This window comes from Epinephelus fuscoguttatus, linkage group LG24, assembly GCF_011397635.1.
Source record: "Epinephelus fuscoguttatus linkage group LG24, E.fuscoguttatus.final_Chr_v1".
Lineage (NCBI taxonomy): Eukaryota > Metazoa > Chordata > Actinopteri > Perciformes > Serranidae > Epinephelus > Epinephelus fuscoguttatus.
In genome coordinates, this window is record NC_064775.1 from 17,103,159 (window position 1) to 17,121,065 (window position 17,907).

General features: G+C 39.1%; 2 protein-coding genes across 2 annotated transcripts; both read right to left on the reverse strand.

Moving 5' to 3' along the window:
* Window positions 1–1,424: 1,424 nt before the first annotated feature.
* LOC125885012 (putative methyltransferase DDB_G0268948) lies at window positions 1,425–6,952 on the reverse strand. The gene is made up of 6 exons (XM_049570374.1): window positions 6,812–6,952; window positions 6,402–6,562; window positions 6,073–6,286; window positions 5,482–5,585; window positions 5,205–5,342; window positions 1,425–3,453 (listed from the first exon to the last, which is right to left on the reverse strand). Exons 1-6 carry the CDS (start codon window positions 6,917–6,919, stop codon window positions 3,369–3,371), a joined length of 810 nt encoding a protein of 269 aa, XP_049426331.1. The 5' UTR covers window positions 6,920–6,952; the 3' UTR covers window positions 1,425–3,368.
* Window positions 6,953–8,934: 1,982 nt separating this feature from the next.
* On the reverse strand, window positions 8,935–14,376 carry LOC125885268 (putative methyltransferase DDB_G0268948). The gene is made up of 6 exons (XM_049570819.1): window positions 14,269–14,376; window positions 12,604–12,764; window positions 12,244–12,457; window positions 11,026–11,129; window positions 10,060–10,197; window positions 8,935–9,031 (listed from the first exon to the last, which is right to left on the reverse strand). Exons 1-6 carry the CDS (start codon window positions 14,374–14,376, stop codon window positions 8,935–8,937), a joined length of 822 nt encoding a protein of 273 aa, XP_049426776.1.
* Window positions 14,377–17,907: the final 3,531 nt, after the last annotated feature.

Sequence of the window (17,907 nt, forward strand, 5' to 3'; positions counted from 1 at the left end):
TCCATTATTGACCCCATCAAACAAAATGGGGGAGCTAGAGAGCTCATTTCTTATCTAGGCCTAACCACCATATCGATTTTTACTAAACTTGGTAGATATGTAGAACAGGATGCCTCAAGATGACTGGAGAAATTTAACTCTAATTGGTAACTGGGTGGCGCTATAACAACAGAAAAATGCTTAAAAATGGCTAAAATGCGACCGATCGCTGTGGCTCCCCCTGTGGCCCAATGTTGTTGTTTTTTTTCTAATTTTTAGTATGACTAAGTCATGGTATGGTATGCTGTACATAATCACGGAAACTGCCAGTGTGTCATTCTGTCAGTTAGTCATTCTGTCTGTCCCACATTTTTCTACTCACTGACGTGGTCAGTCTATGTGAAACTGCACACAGGCATTGAAGATTGGCATAGGTAGAAGGTGACAAAGCTACCAGTGGGTATGCACTAGTTCTTCTAGTAATTACTATCCAATTAATATTCCTATTATTACTATTCGACTGGTCATCAGTTGCTTGAATGCACTGTCACCCGTTATTACGACTTCTGATAGCTGTCAATCATCTGTTAATCAGCTGTCATCTGTTTACGGCTCAGTGGATGTGACGTATCTTTCACTGCACAGAGAATTGTGGGTCAGAAAAGCATGCTGGCTTGCATACTGCAAATTCGGACCGGATGTAGTAGAACATCCTGTTTTGGCATATTACGATGTATTGGGACATCATAAATCTTTTTCTGGCATAGTATGGTGGTATGGTATTGGAACGCACAGTAATTTATATTCCGCTGTGCGGGTTTGTGTTGCTTCCAGGTGAAACCCAAAGCTGTGGTTTCCAACTTGAGGGTCACAACCTCCAAAAGGGGTTGCTAGATATGTCTGATGGGTGGTTAAGTGAAAAGAAACACCAAACATTTGCATACAAAGTTAGGTCAAAGTTAGACATTGGTTTATTTAAAGAAGTCACAAACCCAGAACTTTGGAAAGTACTTGGTCGGACAGGTTTGCATGCCTGCCAGTAGTAATTCTTCACAGCTAGTATAACTTCTGTATCAGGAAGAGATGCCTTAATGGTTGAAACCAATCTGGGATGGTAGTCAAGAAGAAACAGAATAGTTTAAAAAGATCTGAAATTAATTAATGAGGAAAATATAAAGTGAAAGTTGTGTAAATCTTCCCAAACTGTGATAGTAATTAAATACAATGTGTTTTTTTTTGTTTTTTTTTTAAATTCATGTAAAAGTTATGGCTCAGCACTCCAACCCCCCCCCCCCCCGAATATATTTTGCTTGCTGGGCTATTCTGTCCTGTCAGTGGCAGGGAATTAATGATGGCTATATTATCAAAGCAGTAAATGCCTTCAACAGTTAAGCTTAGTCAAGCAGTGTTTGGCTTTTCTGATTAATGCCCAAGACTGTGACAGCATTCAAAGATGAATTTCAGCAGTTTTTGATAATGATAAATGAATTTCAGTGGAGATTAGGAGATCAACGTGCAGCGCCAGGCGAGTGGAGGTGAGCGCTCAGGGCCAGAAGTTAACAATTAGACCCGTGGTTGAGGTGAAGGTTAATGTCTCACCTGTTTCTGATGTCATTACCAAGACATTCAGCGTCAGCTGGATCCTTTTCTAGAAGTGTCAGATAGTAGGAGGAGGTCTTAACATGCCAAGTGTGCAAGTGTGAGCTCAGTGGCAGAGTCCTTTTTAACCTCCGACACTGATTCCTGGACACACACACGCCCCTAAGCAAGACACTTGACCCCTGAGTGCTAAAAATTAATATGCTCTGTGCCAGTGAACTCCCAGACATCACAGTGTATGTGTCTGACTCTCGCTCTTTACTTCACCGAGCCTTAGCTGTGAATAAAAATGTATTCATAGCATTTACACCCTGTGTTTGACTTATCTGATTCAGCTGATGTGAAAAGGAATAATCAGAGCACAACTGCTTTTGAGCAGGTACGGGTAGCTGCTTTTCTTAGCTTTAAATCAAAGGTTTTATTTTCTCTTTATCATATGGCATGAAAATGACTGGTGTGCCACTTACTGGACAACAGCTAGTCTAAGTGGTTAAATTACCACCTACACACAGGGTCATGCATCAAATGGTATTTGACATATTAATAATTCTCACTGAAAGAAAAGTGGGTAACTGGCTTAACTCAGACTGCCTTCTTAGTAAAAAAATGTAAATCACAGGCTGATCCAACTTTTGTGAATGTTATCGCGGCACCTCATAATGTGACTCAGCAGTGTGTATGGCCCCCATGTGCCTGTATACACTCCCGTCATCATCTGGGCATGCTCCCGATGAGTTGGAGGATGGTGTCCAGGGGGATTTCCTCCAAGACCTGGATCAGGGAATCAGTGAGCTCCTGGACAGTCTGTGGTGATACTTGGCGGATGCACAGATAAAATGTCCCATCAGTGCTCAATTAGATTTAGGTCAGGGGAAGGAGCGGGCCAATCAATGGCATCCAGGAAGTGGCTACACACTCTGGCCACATGAGGCATTGTTCTGCACCAGGAGGAACCCAGGGCGCTCTGAGGATTTCATCCTGGTACCAGTCAGGGTACCAGCAATTTGTTTTAATATCCTTTGGTATTTTATATCTTTGCATAATATAGTTATTTACTTGTGAAAAATTAAAAGTTGAAATAAGCAAAAATGAATGAATGAATGAATTAAAATAAATGAATAATAGAAACAAAATCTGAAATTCCAAGGCTGCAATAATAATTACAAAAATAAATAAAAATAAATACAGTTAAATAAAATAAAATAAAATAAAATAAAATAATAAAATCCAAGCTGTCCCCTTTAGTCTGTTTGGTAATGAGACAAAAACCTGTTGCAATTAGCTGTGTTTGAATTAATTACCATATAATTTTATTTTATTTGAAATATTCTGGTACATGTAAGATTTTCTATATATTTCAGTTTTCAGGTTACTGTTCATGGATTTTGGAAAAAAAATAGTGATTTGTTGCACTTTTAGTGAAAGCAGTAAAAATGATCCATAAATAAAAATGTTTCATAGCTTCAGTTTTGACCAATGTATTTTAGCAACTGAAAACAACTGTGATTAACAGACAACAAAATCTGTTGCAGTTATATTAATATTTTTAATATCTAAAGATATGGATATACTGAAAACAAGTGGATATTTCTGATCCATGTCATGAAATAAGAAGCTCATTCAAGAAAAGTACAATTTCAAGGCTGTACAAAAGGCTCAAAGTGGACTTCAATTAGAATCTCATCCATCACTGTATGACAAGGCTCCATCTAGTGTTCACTTTGTAAGGTTCTGTAACCTACAGCTGTGGTTTCGGGATCTGGTGCACAGGATTCAGCCAGTCAGAGTGATCAAGGTTTGCGTGCCAGCCAATAGAAATACTTGACAACCACTGTCACTTCTGGATTAGAAGATGTGTTCATGGCAGACAACAACCTGGGATTGATGACAAGAAGAGAGAATGGTTAAAATAAATCAATGGACAGACTAATGGCTACATAAAGATGGAAACTAACTGAAATTATAGCTGCTGTGCAGTGATGTGTCGGGTCCGGGCATTTTTAGGCAATTCTGAGCAACAAGCAAAAGAATTGGAAGACATTTAGCAACACAATATACCTTTCACATCAGCTAAGGCTTGAACTCACAACCTCTGAGACTAAGAATCAATTTATATCTCACTGAGCTAATTAGTCAGTGACAATTCATGTGTAGCTTCACAAATTGACTAAGCCAGACGTGCAGGTTTAGCAGCCGTCCATGCATGGAAAAGCAGATTTCAAACCACTGTAAAAAATTCAATTATCGAAACAAAAATCTGAAAATACACATATTGCATCTAGACAGCATGGAGATGTTGGTAATTTATTTTAACAATGATTGATTTGCTTCATAAATGAAAAACTGATGTTTAAAATTGCCATTTTTACATTGACTCCAATTGTTCACATTAGAGCAAAATTCAAAATGCTGTCAAAAATTTAGTTTTTGAGATAAAATTCTGAAATTTCATCTACCATGACTTCACGAATTTTGTATTTTTTTTCATGAACATTGAAGATTTATTTAGCAAGAATTTGCATGTATATGTTTACAGTACTGTTTACAGTCAAACATTTTGATGCACTGTAGGCTCAATTTTTGATAAATCAAAAATCTGAGAAACATAGTTTTTTTTAGGACAGTCTGAAGATGCTCTGTAGCAAGTTTGGTGTCAATTGAGCAAAAATTGTGGGAGGAGATAGGTTTAAGAAGTTTTACAGTTTTTGAAAAAAACAGAGTGATGAACTTCATAATTTTTAATAGGTTTAAATGTACAAAAGTTTCTTCAGTACTGGGGCTACAGTTTGATGAAAGTTGTGAAGTTGTAGCACGTATGGTTGATTTGTTATGAATTTTCAAAGTTTTGAACTTTAGACGCTTGCTGTAGCGCCACCATCAGGACTATTGGCTTGAGTTTACAGCTGAGGATATCTGGCATGAGACTGGACCTTTGTGCAAAGTTTGGTGAGTTTTCACCCATGGGAAGTATGATTTCCTCGGAAGACGAAAGAAGAAAGAAGAAAGAAGAAGAATACCTAGGATTACAATAGTACCCTAATAAATAGTGGAGGAAATTTGAAGTACGCCGACCAATATAAATGCACTTTTATTTTTTACAGGAGTTGAAATAAAAGATCGAATACTGCTTCTATGCACATGAAAGGCTCATTTCTCATAAATTTTATCACAAGTTTGTTAGAATCTGATCCGTGTTAGTAAGCACTTATCTTTGCCAAAATAATCCACCACCTCATCAGACAGGTGAGACATATCAGGTTGCTAATTAAACAGCAAAATTATTATACAGTTGTGCCTTGGGCTGGTCACAATAAAAGGCTACTCTGAAATTTGGAGCTTTATCACACAACAGATGTTACATGTTTTGGGGGAGTGTGCAATTTGCATGCTGATAGCAGGAATGTCCAGCAGAGCTTTTGCCGGTGAATTTTATGTACATTTTACTAGCATACCATAATGCAGAAGTATGTGACAGTAATCAGTGACAAATTTTAGCAGTTTTTGATAATGTATATAATGTATATAATAAATGAATTTAGGTCAAGTGCAAGGCAAGTGGAGGTGAGAGCTCAGGGCCAGAAGTTAATTATTAGACTTATGAAAGAGGGTGGAGGTTAATATCTCACTTGTTCCTGATATCATTAGAAAGACGTTTAGCCTCAGTGGGGTCCTTTTGCAGCAACTTCTGATAGCTGGAGAAGGTCTCCACCATGCCAATGTACCTGTTCAGTGGCATAGTCCTTTTTACCCTCAGACACTCAACCCTGGACACAAAAGAAGGAAAGACTGAGACTGTATAGTGAAACACTCAACAACATGAGATGAGCATGACACTTGATCTGCAAGTGGATGAGCTGCTTGTGCCATTTAATTCCTTGAAGGGCATATGTGTCCGATACTCACCACTCCTTGTCCGGGTAAGAGCAGGACTCAAACATGTCTGAGTAGATCTTCACAGAGTTTGTTCCTATATGGGGATCACGGAACGGTAATAGGGCAGCATAAAACTAATTTAGAAAAAAGGGAAAGATATGTTTAAGCAACTTTGCATAATTAATCCGTATTTCCATGTGTATAAAGGATATGGTATGACAGTGACTAATTCTCTCCCTGTTTATCTCTCATGTGGAGTCCCTCAAGGCTCAGTCCTTGGTCCCTTCCTATTTTCCCTCTACATGCTTATATGCAAAGTTATTCAGAACCATGGCATTTATACTGCCAATGTAGGGGATTTGATGACAAAGTACATAATGTCATGCATCAAATGGCATTTGACATATAAAAAAATTCACACTGAAAGGGTATTGGATAAATGGTTTAATAAACTTTGCCTTCCAGTGAAGAATGTATGGGTATTTTAATCACTTATTTCTAAAAAGCACTTTCTTATCCCCCCAAGATAATATTAAACGTACTGAAACGTGTACACAGACATCTATATTTGATAAATTGTAAATAAATTCCAAGAATTGAGTTTTTATTTTTAGGATGAACCTCTTTACAGATGTCATTGAGCTTGTCGGAGATATCCCCATACTCCAGCTCAAAGTCCATAGTGTAGCTCAGGAGAGCCAGGCAGCCTCCAGGCCTCAGCACCCTGTCAGCTTCCAGGAGAAACTTCTGGTGGTTGAACCAGTGAGCAGCCGTCATGGCCGACAAAAGATCGACCTCACCCGAAGCGAACGATAACTCCTCTGCTGGACACTCCCTGGGGTCATCAATCAAAAGTCATCAATACACCTTGGAGGATATTTGGCACCACCCTTGGACTTAAACAAAAAGAAAACGGTTTAACCAAAGTCCTTACTATGCCTCTATCATACCTGTATGATACATTTGGAGGGTTGCTCTGGGCCTTAGCCATCTCCAGCTGAGCGGGGCTGATATCTGTTCCAACAATGTTGGTGAAGTATGGAGCCAGTAGGACTGTCCCTTGGCCCGAACCACAGCCCACATCCACTGCAAGGTTGAACCGGTTTGTTGTCTGAAAAGTTAAACCTTAAGATTATAAACTTGTTTGACTGCTTTTTTAACAGATGACTAGAAACATAACTACAATGCTAAATAATGGTTTGGCAACACTTCTATCATGATAACATTTATCTCAAGTATTCTCAGGTATAACATTGTGTAAGCCTCCAAAAGAGCTATTTCATGCAATGCCACAGGTGTGTTCTTTACACAAGCATTTATAAGGTGTAGTTAGTGCTAAAGAAGATGCATTAAGACTTACCTTTTTCTCCATGTAGCTCATAATCCTGCTTATCAATTCCAGGGGTGCCACTCTGTACTGCAGATAAGCAGCTGCATGATCTTTACCCTCAAAGAGACGCACAGCCATGTCTCTGTGCAAAGTGCTTGGAACTGTCAATGCGCTTCCTGAGACTGTGACTCTGCACTTGCGTACTTGTCTTTATTTAACCACCAGGTTAAAACATTAACCTGCAGAGTTAACATTGTCCTGCCCTCTTGGACTGCTGCCAAAAAGGCATGTCTACATGCAACTGAAAGCAATAATGGACTTCACACTTCTTTGCTTTGAATTAATAGTAAAAGTACAATATGTAATTTATTTTTAATGATTAAAGCACTTGAACTGAAAATGTTTCACACAAGTTGCCCGATGAAAAATGAGATGTTTCCTCCAAATAATACCAAAAGAAATGCTGTGATTTTCCAAATCTAGATTTTTGCACTTGCTTGCAAACACCAGCAGATGGCAGTAAATGCACACATATGATATGAGGCACTGTGGTGAAAAGGAAAGAGCTGCTGAGTGTATTTCATTATCTGATCTCCTGTAGCAGGGTTGTAAATGTGGCTAAAATTTGGATTCGTTTAAAAACAAGACTGGTGCCATCTCTTAAAAACACAAACTTGTCTGTTTGCATGAACCGTTTCTCTTTTGTTAAGAGAGTTTACAGTCATGAACCTAGGTAGTCAGTTTTAGCCCTGAATTTTCTGCCCAGTCATCACACAAATCACTTTGTGCTGAAGGAAAACAAGCTGCATTTTAAGTCCCTTCAGCACTTGAGAGCTCACACATTACTTGCTCACACATTACTTGCTCATCCTCTCCACGATGTGCTGGTTATGCACAGGTGCACCTTTAGCAGCAGACTGTTAGCACCATGAAGCCCCACAGGAAATCCTGCCACAATCAACGTCACTGACCAGCAGAGACATGGGGAGCTGAGGCGGTTTGTTTCAATCTCTCTCTGGATTTCTGTCTCTTTGTGGATTACTCTCTGATTTATGGGAAATTTAGTGCAATATTATGGACATAATTGGGAACATTCCAGATTAACCAACCATATATTTCTGAACATATAGAACGATATGCCAGTCCTCATACATCTATGATCCGTAACATTAACCTGTTTGGCATTGTGTATGATCCGGATTTGCACCTGACTGATGATTTATATTTGCACTTAACCTAATTTGTACTGCAACTGTTGCTGAAGTTACCCTTGGGATGAATGAAGTTCTGTCTTATCTTATCTTATCTTATCTTATCTTATCTTATCTTATCTTATCTTATCTTATCTTATCATGTATTGTATCATATCTTGTGTTTGTCTGTCCACAGCTAATCTTGCAAACTACTGGACCAATCAGCCTTTCAGGGTTGCAGTTATTCTCAATAGTTGAAAGACCTGTTTCATTGACTGTTTAACATCATTATTGACTGCTACTCCTCACTCCTCTTAACTAGCTGGTAGGGACCGTAAAATTTGGAAATTTGTTCAGCCTTACAGCCTGTTGTAGGCCATATTTTAGCCTTTGTCGTGGCTTTAAAATTGACATCAGTAGTTTGGTGTCATTTTGAACTAGGGGACCTGCAGATTAATTCTACGGCTGATATATTGTGATCCACTAAAATTAGGCACAATATGAGATGAAAAAAAACAAAACATTTTTTGCTTTGCCACCATCTTGACTGTCAGGGAGGAAGGAGACAGAATTCCACTGGGCACCACTGTCCGTGGTGCAGCTGTTTGTTCCCTCCTCCACACAGCGTCACACCAAGCTGGAAGCAGTTCAGAAGTGGAGGGTTTTTCCTTCCCAGTTTTGAGCATATATTGTTTATTTGGTCATGTTTCCTTGATATTTGTGCTTCTATCACAAGTGAATAAGCAGGCTATGTAGTTAAATTGTTTCTTTTTGTCTATTTAATTGATATTAATTGTTATAAATGGCACTGATCAAATACATCTATATAAAAATAAACACAACAAATCATAGTTTAAAAGGATAAAGACTTTTTATTTTACACGATTCTCACCATATAAAAGGAGTAGCACTATTAGATTTGTATGCACCTAACTTATCTGGTGCACAGGATTCAGCCATTCAGAGTGAACAAGGTTTGCGTGCCAGCCAATAGAAATACTTGACAACCACTGTTACTTCTGGGTCAGATGAAGATGTCTTCATTGCGGTCAACAACCTGGGATTGATGATAAGAAAAGAGAGTGGTCAAATAGGATCTGAAATGAATTAATGGACGGACGAATGGACTACAAAAGACAAAACACATACTCTGAATGTTGCATACAGCTCCTAAAACTTCTGGCCCTGAGCTCTCACCTCCACTTGCCTGGTGCTGAACATTGATCTCTTAATCTCCACTTAAATGAATTTATCATTATCAAAAACCGCTGAAATTTGTCTTTGAATGCTGTCACAGTCTTGGGCATTAATCAGAAAAACCAAACACTGCTTGACTAAGCTTAACTGTTGAAAGCATTTACTGCTTTGATAATATAGCCACCATTAATTCCCTGCCACTGACAAGACAGAATAGCCCAGCAAGCAAAATATATGGAGGGGAAGTGCTGAGCCATAACTTTTACATGGATTTAAAAAAACAGACATTGTATTTAATTACTATCACAGTTTGGGAAGATTTACACACAGTTTTGCTCGTTGTCACCTTCAGAGTTTGAATAGAGATTGCTTGCACAAGGCTCTTTGCATGGAGGGGGCTGAGCTGGTGCCTAGCAGCAAACAGCACCAACAATGGCAACAGTGCTTAGAAAGCTAACAGTGTCAACATGCTTTCAATTTTTTCCAGTCACCATGCAGGGTGTTGCAGCAAAAAAACAACAACCTGCAGACCCAAAGCATCTTCTCCACAGACCACCATTATCAAAGACATGGCTGGCTTTTCCCGTAAGTCACTGCCCAAGCACCAGATTTCGATGACTTCGGAGTGAGACCGGGTTGTTATCAGCAAAGTGCAGGGCGTTCACAATTAGCTTGCCAGTTCACACATAGGGCTTCATATGCACTGATGTAAGGCTGGACCAGTTCCCACAACAAAGAACAGAGAAGCTCATGTTATTATATTCGTAGGGAGCATAAGTTTAGTCTCTGCTCAGGCCGCCATCACTCCTCTATATCTTTTAACCTTAATCTTCTTTACAGCACCTTTAACAATTAGACTAATGTATGCATTGAAGGTTAATATCTCACTTGTTCCTGATGTCATTAGAAATATGTTGAGCCCGAACTGGGTCCTTCTGCAGAAATCTCTGATAGGTGGAGAAGGTCTCCACCATGCCGAAGTAGCTACTCAGTGGCATAGTCCTCTTTACCCTCAGACAGTCATTCCTGGACACAAAAGAAAAAATCGAGGCTGTAATGAATCAAATACTCTTCTTTCCCATGACTATATACTGAGATGTCCCAGAGCAAGACATTTGACCCCAAGTGCTCAAGTTTAAGTTGCTGCGTGGCAGTTAACTCCCAGATGTCACAGTGTATATGTCTGATTCTCACTTTAGCTGTAAATAAAAATGTTTTCATAGCATTTATTCTTGTACAGCCTGTTTATAACCGGTGTTAACATCAACTTGGGTGATCAGTGCTAAACACAAGTGCAAACAACCACCATGACACATTATGATCCTTACTAAAACAACTTGCCAAGGTGGTTTGGTACACATTTGACCACAAATCGTTTGTAGTGTAAACACTTAGGCGTCCTGATGTATCTCCGCCAAGCACGAAAATACGTCATCGGCGCAGAAGTTGGTGGTTGTTTTGGTAACAGCTTGATAACACTCTGTTACCCATTTTACAACAAGTTTGTATGAAGTCTTGTGCAACCATCTGTCGCTTTGCCCCATGGAAGTAAACCTAATTTCTGCTGGCAGTGACAGCTCCAGCTGTACCAAAAAACACTGATAACGTGACTCGTGAGCATGCTAGCAAACAAGGAATGAGAGTGTGGACATAATCACTAGGCCCTCTGACTTTCTAGCATCAGTGACATAGGCAGTTTTGAAATCTGAACACAAGTGGTCGCCCAGAGACACATGATGGATGGCGATGCGTGAATTGGTGACTGAAACACATGTTAATACCAGTTATGAACAGGCTCCCGGTTTCGTGAGGACTATTTGTGAAATGTGATGTAATTAAGGCAGAAACACTCACCATTCTTTGTCTTGGTAAGAGCAGGCATCAAACATGTCTGAGTAGATCTTCACAGAGCACTTTCCAAGATAGGGATTTCGGAATGGATCCATGGCAGCGTAATACTAATCAAGAAAAGAAAAATACAACAACATAGTTACTAACTAACTTTGCATTGTTTGCTCATAAATTAACAAATATTTAATATCTAAGGTTGCATTTTATGTGTCTATGAAGGATATCCCTCAAGGCTCATTCCTTGGTCCCTTCCTATTTTCCACCTACATGCTTCTGCAAGGCTAAATTATTCAGTACCACAACATCTCTTTTCATTGCTCCATAGATGACACACTACTGCCCCTCCCCATTCAACCCCATGAAAAGACCGGACCCATTATCCTCGCAAAATGCTTGAATGATACCAAAGCATGGATGGCTGATAAATTTCTACAATTAAATCCACACAATAGAGATATCATATTTATCCATCTCCTAAACTCCATCAGCACCACTGTCCAGTCCCTCAGCCAGTTATCCAACTCCACCAGACCCTATGCAAAAAAAAAAAAAAAGTAATAATTTTCTCTGAAATTTGATAGCCTCTTCCTGTTTAGAATTGTATCCAAGATCAGGATGTTGTTGTCACCTAAAGATTTAGAAAAAGTCCTCCATTCTTCATTATCCTCAAGACTCAATTACTGCAGCTCTCCTTATTTTGGTATCGACCAGGCCTCGAGTCACTGCTTACAACTAGCACAGAGTGCCAGACTACTATGCAAACATAAAGAAAGGGAATATGTTACATCTGTACCAGCATCTCTGCACTGGCTCCCCGTTTAGTATTGAATTCCTCTTGCCCCAAGCTATATTACAGGACTTCTGTCCCAAAAGAGTACAGCTAGGTTCTTCAGATCTACAGATAAAAGACTGTTTACTGTCCCACGATCTTGTTGAAAACTTTTTGGAGTCTTCTAAGCTGCTGCACCATGAATCTGGAACAGTCTCACTAAAAATATTAGACCAGCAGAAAAGTTACCTTATGTGTCACATAAGCTGCCACTATAAGGGCTTAGTTACCATTTACGCACAAGTGTATCAAATGGCATTAGAGTAATGGAATGTGCCACTGGTCTGAAATTGTTTTGTATGTACAATTAGACTGTCCCACATTAGGATCTAAATAAAATTTAGTATGTTTTTTCTCTGAGGCATTTTCATGTTTTTATATTTTGAATATACCTCATCACAGATGTCATTGAGCGTAGTAGAGACATTCCCGTACTCCAGTTCCACCTCCTTGGTGTAGCTCAGGAGAGCCAGGCAGCCCCCAGGCCTTAGCACTCTGTCAGCTTCCAGGAGGAACCTCTCGCGGTTGAACCAGTGAGCCGACGTCATGGCCGTTAGAAGGTCTACCTCACCAGAAGCAAATGGTAGCTCTTCTGCTTGACACTCCCTGGGGGCCAAATGTCCAGAAAAGAATAAGAAACATTTGTTTGTCACACAGTGTCATCAGTACACCCTGGATGGTGTTCTGCAGCATCCTTGCAGTTAAACAAAAAAAATTATTTAACCAAAGTCCCCACCTTCCCTCCAGCTCACCTGTACGAAACATTTGAAGGGTTGTCATTGGCCTGCGCCATCTCCAGCTGAGCGGGGCTGATGTCTGTTCCAACAACCCTTGAGAAGTGTGATGCTAATGGGACTGTTCCTTGCCCAGAACCGCAACCCACATCCACTGCAAGGCTGAACTGGTTTGGTGTCTAAAGGGAATGGAGTTACACCTTAAATGAGGCATATCTGTCCGCTTCTGAATTTATAGTCAATAGATGGGTTTAATCTAGCTCAGTCACCACAATAAAATGTTGGCATTGAACATTTTTGCAGTCCACAAGTATGTTACATTTGTACATTTCATATGTATGAAGTAGTTCAGCATGGTGGATGACAGGACATGTCCAACCATGTTTGAACCTGGTCTTTTTTGTTTGGGAGATGTTTGCCATGTTTGTAGCAACAAAAAGGTCTTTTTTAATGAAAATTCAAGCAAGGCCAAGGCCAGTTTTCATCTGTTATATTTATTATATTTCTTACCAAGAATGACTCGTTATAATGAGAAATTATCACAAATAAACAAACAATAAAGAACTGATAGGCTGTAAACTTCGGTCAGCACCAGATGTTTCGCTACCCTGCATAACACTTACACCAGAGCAGTGTCAGCCTTTTGTGTAAGATGTGAGCTGTAATTCCGCAGTAAATAAACAGCTGTGTATTACTGACTGTGGATGGTGAAGCTGTTGAATGGATTTGTGTAGGTTGTTAGCTGCAGCAGTGGCTGTTAGCAGCTAGCTCTGCTTATTAGCAGCTGAACCACAGCAGACTGAGCAGCCACCATCTGCCAGACTTCACATTTTCCCTGCAGGACTCTACTCTGAGAAGGTTTATGGTTCGATTGCTGTTTGACAGACAAGCAAGGGGCTTGGTTATCTGTGAGTATAGCTGAAATCAGCTGAGTTTTCTCTGAAATAGCTAGAAGTCCAGTTTAAATCACAGACTCTGAGAACACGTAAGTTTAAATCTCCATACTGGCAGATTTGGAAAGAATTCAAGCTGAAATAAAATTAATTTCTGCTACTTAACAGCGAGATAAAAAAGTCAGAGTTTACAATTATCCTGGGTACAAATCCCAGGTGCCCCAAATGCGATATTTGTGGTTTCAGAGTTTTTGAGACCACAAAAGAGAAATATTTCCAGCTTTTCAAATGTGGATCAGTAAGTGTATGCTCATAAATCATCCTTTACACCTGACAAAAAACTCTGATGGAAATGCAAGTTTTTAAGTTTGTAGACATGATCTGTAGTTGTTGAAAAAAAAATTACAACCTGTCAGCCTGATTCTAATTTCTGATATTAGACTAACCGAATTAGTTTAAAGAGACAAAAACATTTCGATTAAAAGTAATGACCAAAAAACTGACTAAAATGCCTCGTCTACTAACACATTTTGAATTTTTTAAAACTAGAGTAAGAATATGAAAATTAAAAAACAAAACTACAATGTGCCTAAAACTTATAAGCACTTACATATAAAGACTAAGACTTATTTGTAAAATAGCTGCCAAAATTAACACTGGTCACAGCAGGTTTATTACAGCAAAATGCACCCGTAATACAATTGTTCAACATTGTTCATGGCTGTGACATAGCCAACAAAAGTTTGGGCATGGTTCTGCAAATGAAAAAAAAAAAAACTAGCACACTTACCTTTTTCCCCATATACTTCATAATCTCACTGATTAATTCAAGGGGTGCCACTCTGTACTGCAGGTAAGCCGCTGCATGATCTTTACCCTCAAATGCACGAACAGGCATGTTTCTGTAGAAAGTGCTGGTGTCTGTCAAAACTGACTGAATACTGTGACTTTCAGCGGTGTGCTGGTCCTTTATTTAAACATGATGAACATGTGGCCTTTCCAGTCAAGCTTTTTTAGCTGGAAGCTGTGTACAGAACTGCAACACACCTTACGGGTTTTCCTCATTGGAAATGGTGTGTAAATATTGACAAGAATGGTCATAAAATCAGAAGTCTGTTTGAGAAAAGTGCAAGGCTTTATCTTGAGGTCAGTCTATCCATAAACCTGGAGTTAATTCCACAGCAAATTCGTAACACAACTGTGAAATGTATTAAATCTTCCCAAACTGTGATGGTAATTAATTACAGTGTCATCCTTTATTTTTTGGATCCATGTACAGAACCTAACTGGCTGAATTCTATGATGTCCTTTTTAGTGATGACCCTCTGGCCAGTCCGTTTGTGCCTGTTTGCTCTTCTTTTACAGTTACAGTGAGTATCCTAATTACCTGGAAGCTGTGTACTGAGCTGACTTATCCAAGTGTTGTCCTTAAAACAAACAGTGAGTTAATGTTTACAACAGCCTCTTCCCTATAATGACTCTGAAAACTGTTAGGATGGACAAATAAAAAGTAGCATTAATTGCTTTGATGTTCAGGTTCAGGTTTAATAGAGTGCCTGTAATATTAACTTTCACAAATGTGTTTAAGTTAGAATGTGGCCAACTTAAAGGGCTGGGCTCACAAAATTGGTTCAGTAAACTGGTTCATTATAAAATGCCATACTTCAAAGGCTTATAATTGAGACGCCTTGAATGAAACAATGAACTATACATGCTGAATTAACCCTAATGCAACTAAAATTGTCCTCCTGGCGACCTGTCCAGGGTGTACCCTGCCTTTCTTGCCCATGTAGCTGGGATAGGCTCCAGCATTTCACATTCTATTGCTTTAAATTCATTTTAAAAGAACAATATGTTCAGTTTGTGATACTTTAAAAAGACTAATTATATGGTTTGTGGTTTCTGTGACATTTCCTCTATGAGTATCCCTTTAGATATAACATTTTTCTTCAGATTATTACCAAAATTAATGCTGAATTGTTCAAAATCTAGATTTGGCAGTAAATGTGAGCCTGTCCTCCAAAATACAACCGCGTAGGTTGTTTGTACAAGCTGTTGTTAAGACCCATATTTGAGTTATTGTTTGGTGGAAAGTCGTGACCTAACCATTCAAGGTCATGCCTGACTCCAACTATCTTTGCACGAGTAGTACAAACTCTTGTTATACTTCAGCAAAAGGTGAAACAAACACAGGACTTTCAATCAGGAGACTGTTTGTGTCCCATGTGAAACTGAAAGCCAATGTTGCATTATTTTAACGACACAACATAGTTGTCATGTAAATGTGACATTTGTCATGGGTAACTCCTTACTTTAATGGGTACTGACTGAATTATGTTAGTACTACAGTGTATTAATTCACAATCAATCAAAGATCATCAGTGACCTATACTGTCGATTAGGTATGACACTGTTTGGGGTGCTTTTAGGAAATGCTCCTGTGTGTCAATTTAGAGGGTAAGAACAAACAAATTACGTGGTAATAGCTTGAAAGACTGTTGGTAAATGCACATATATGATACTCTATGCTAAAAAGAAAGAGCTATTGAGTGTGGGAATGCTTCAGAGTCACGTGTTAATTGTAATTTCTTACGCCTCAATACAATGAAATGCAATAAATGTTCTATTTGGTATATAAGCAGAATTTATCCACGTTTTTAGTGGATGACACATCACCAATATGAGAGTGTCAAAGTTTGGAAGGGGAAGGTAGCAAAGTGTTTGAGATTCAGGGGATTTGGAGGCCAAGCATATTTATTACCATATGTTCTCATGGCCCTAAACAATCTGTGAACACATTAATAACGAGGACACTGGCATGGAAAAAATGATTGTTAGAAAGTTGGAAGACAGGTGAAGAAAAGACAAAATGAGAGCAGTAAACTGAAGGAATACAAGCTACATTTGAAGTCTCAACAACACTTGAGAGTCTTGTGTACTTGTGTGCTGGGGCAGCAGGGTGAAGGCACCAACAGAATCAACAATCATCAGCTGACTCTGATCTGAGGGTGGAGCTTTGCTGGTGGTGTCAGAGAGGAGCATGCCGTGCAAGCTGTGGAGCAACATGGACGATGACTCTCCAGCTGCTGGAGCACCTTCAGCAGCAGACTGTTACCACCATGATGCATCACAAGGAATCCATTCTTCCTGCAGTAATCAACTTCATTGGCCTTATGCTGAGAGATGGACAGCAGAGACACAGGGAGCTGAGATGGCTCCAGTCTCTATTTCGACCTCTCTCTCTTTCTTTCTTTATTACTGTCTCACCGTGGATTACTTTACAATATCATGGACATGATTATAAACATTCTGGATCAACTATATAGCTCAGACTTGTTACTGTTTGAATACAGCAGATACCTCAGATTAATTAAAAACAACAAGATCTGTTAATACTAATATTGTTAATGCTGTTCTCAGCTGTATCTTTAAAAAGTTGGTGTTATGTTGTCACAACTGCTGTTAGTACCTCTATTTACTCACAGTCTGTTTGAAGTCTGCACAAATACAAACTTAAGTGTCAGCTGTCCCTAAAAGTCATCCTTCATACATGCTGAAGGATATTTTGCAGTTCAACAAAAAACTGGTTTTACCACCTTGCCTCCAGCTCACCAGTATGACCGCCTACATTTGCAGAGGATTGTCACTAGTCAGAGCCATCTTCAGCTGGGCGGGGCTGATGTCTGTGACAACAGAAGGGAAAGTCCCTTGTCCAACATCCCCTGAAAAGTTGAACTGGTTTGGTGTCTTAAAGGAGTGGAGTTGAACATTTATAAACATGTTTGTTTGCTTCTGATTATTTAACAGATTCTATCTTAACAGTCATCCCAGGCAGGGCTGGCCCTAGATGTTTGGGTGCCTGAAGCAGGATTTGGTTTGGGTGGGCCCCCATCATTGTAAATCATGTATTAATTGTCACATCTTGTTTTTAAAGCCACTGGGTGATAGTGTGTGAACAGGCAAGGCATGTGTCTTTATATCTGCAGGGCCCCAGACCATGACCATTTTGTCACATTTTGCGACCATGGAGCACCAATGTGACTTGCAAATGTTATTACTGGAACATAGAGACTTCCAGCCTGCGATGAGCTGAGGCTGGTTTGATTTAATCAACTTCATTATAAAGTACATTATACGGTACAATTAACTTAATTATTAGAGTACTTAATTTTATTTTATTATTATAGTAATATATTTAACTTTATTATAACAGTAGTTTATTCAGTATTGTATTTCAAAATATGGAGTTATAATATGTTGTGTATGGAGATCCAGTCCAACTTGAGTTTGGAGGCAATTTGAGTTTGGAGGCAATTTGTGCGATTCCTTATTGTTCTTATGAGGAAATTCTAAATATAATCATTTGTAGTGACACAGTGAATTCCAAACTGATTGAAAGAACATAACATATGGCAGTTGCAATATAAAA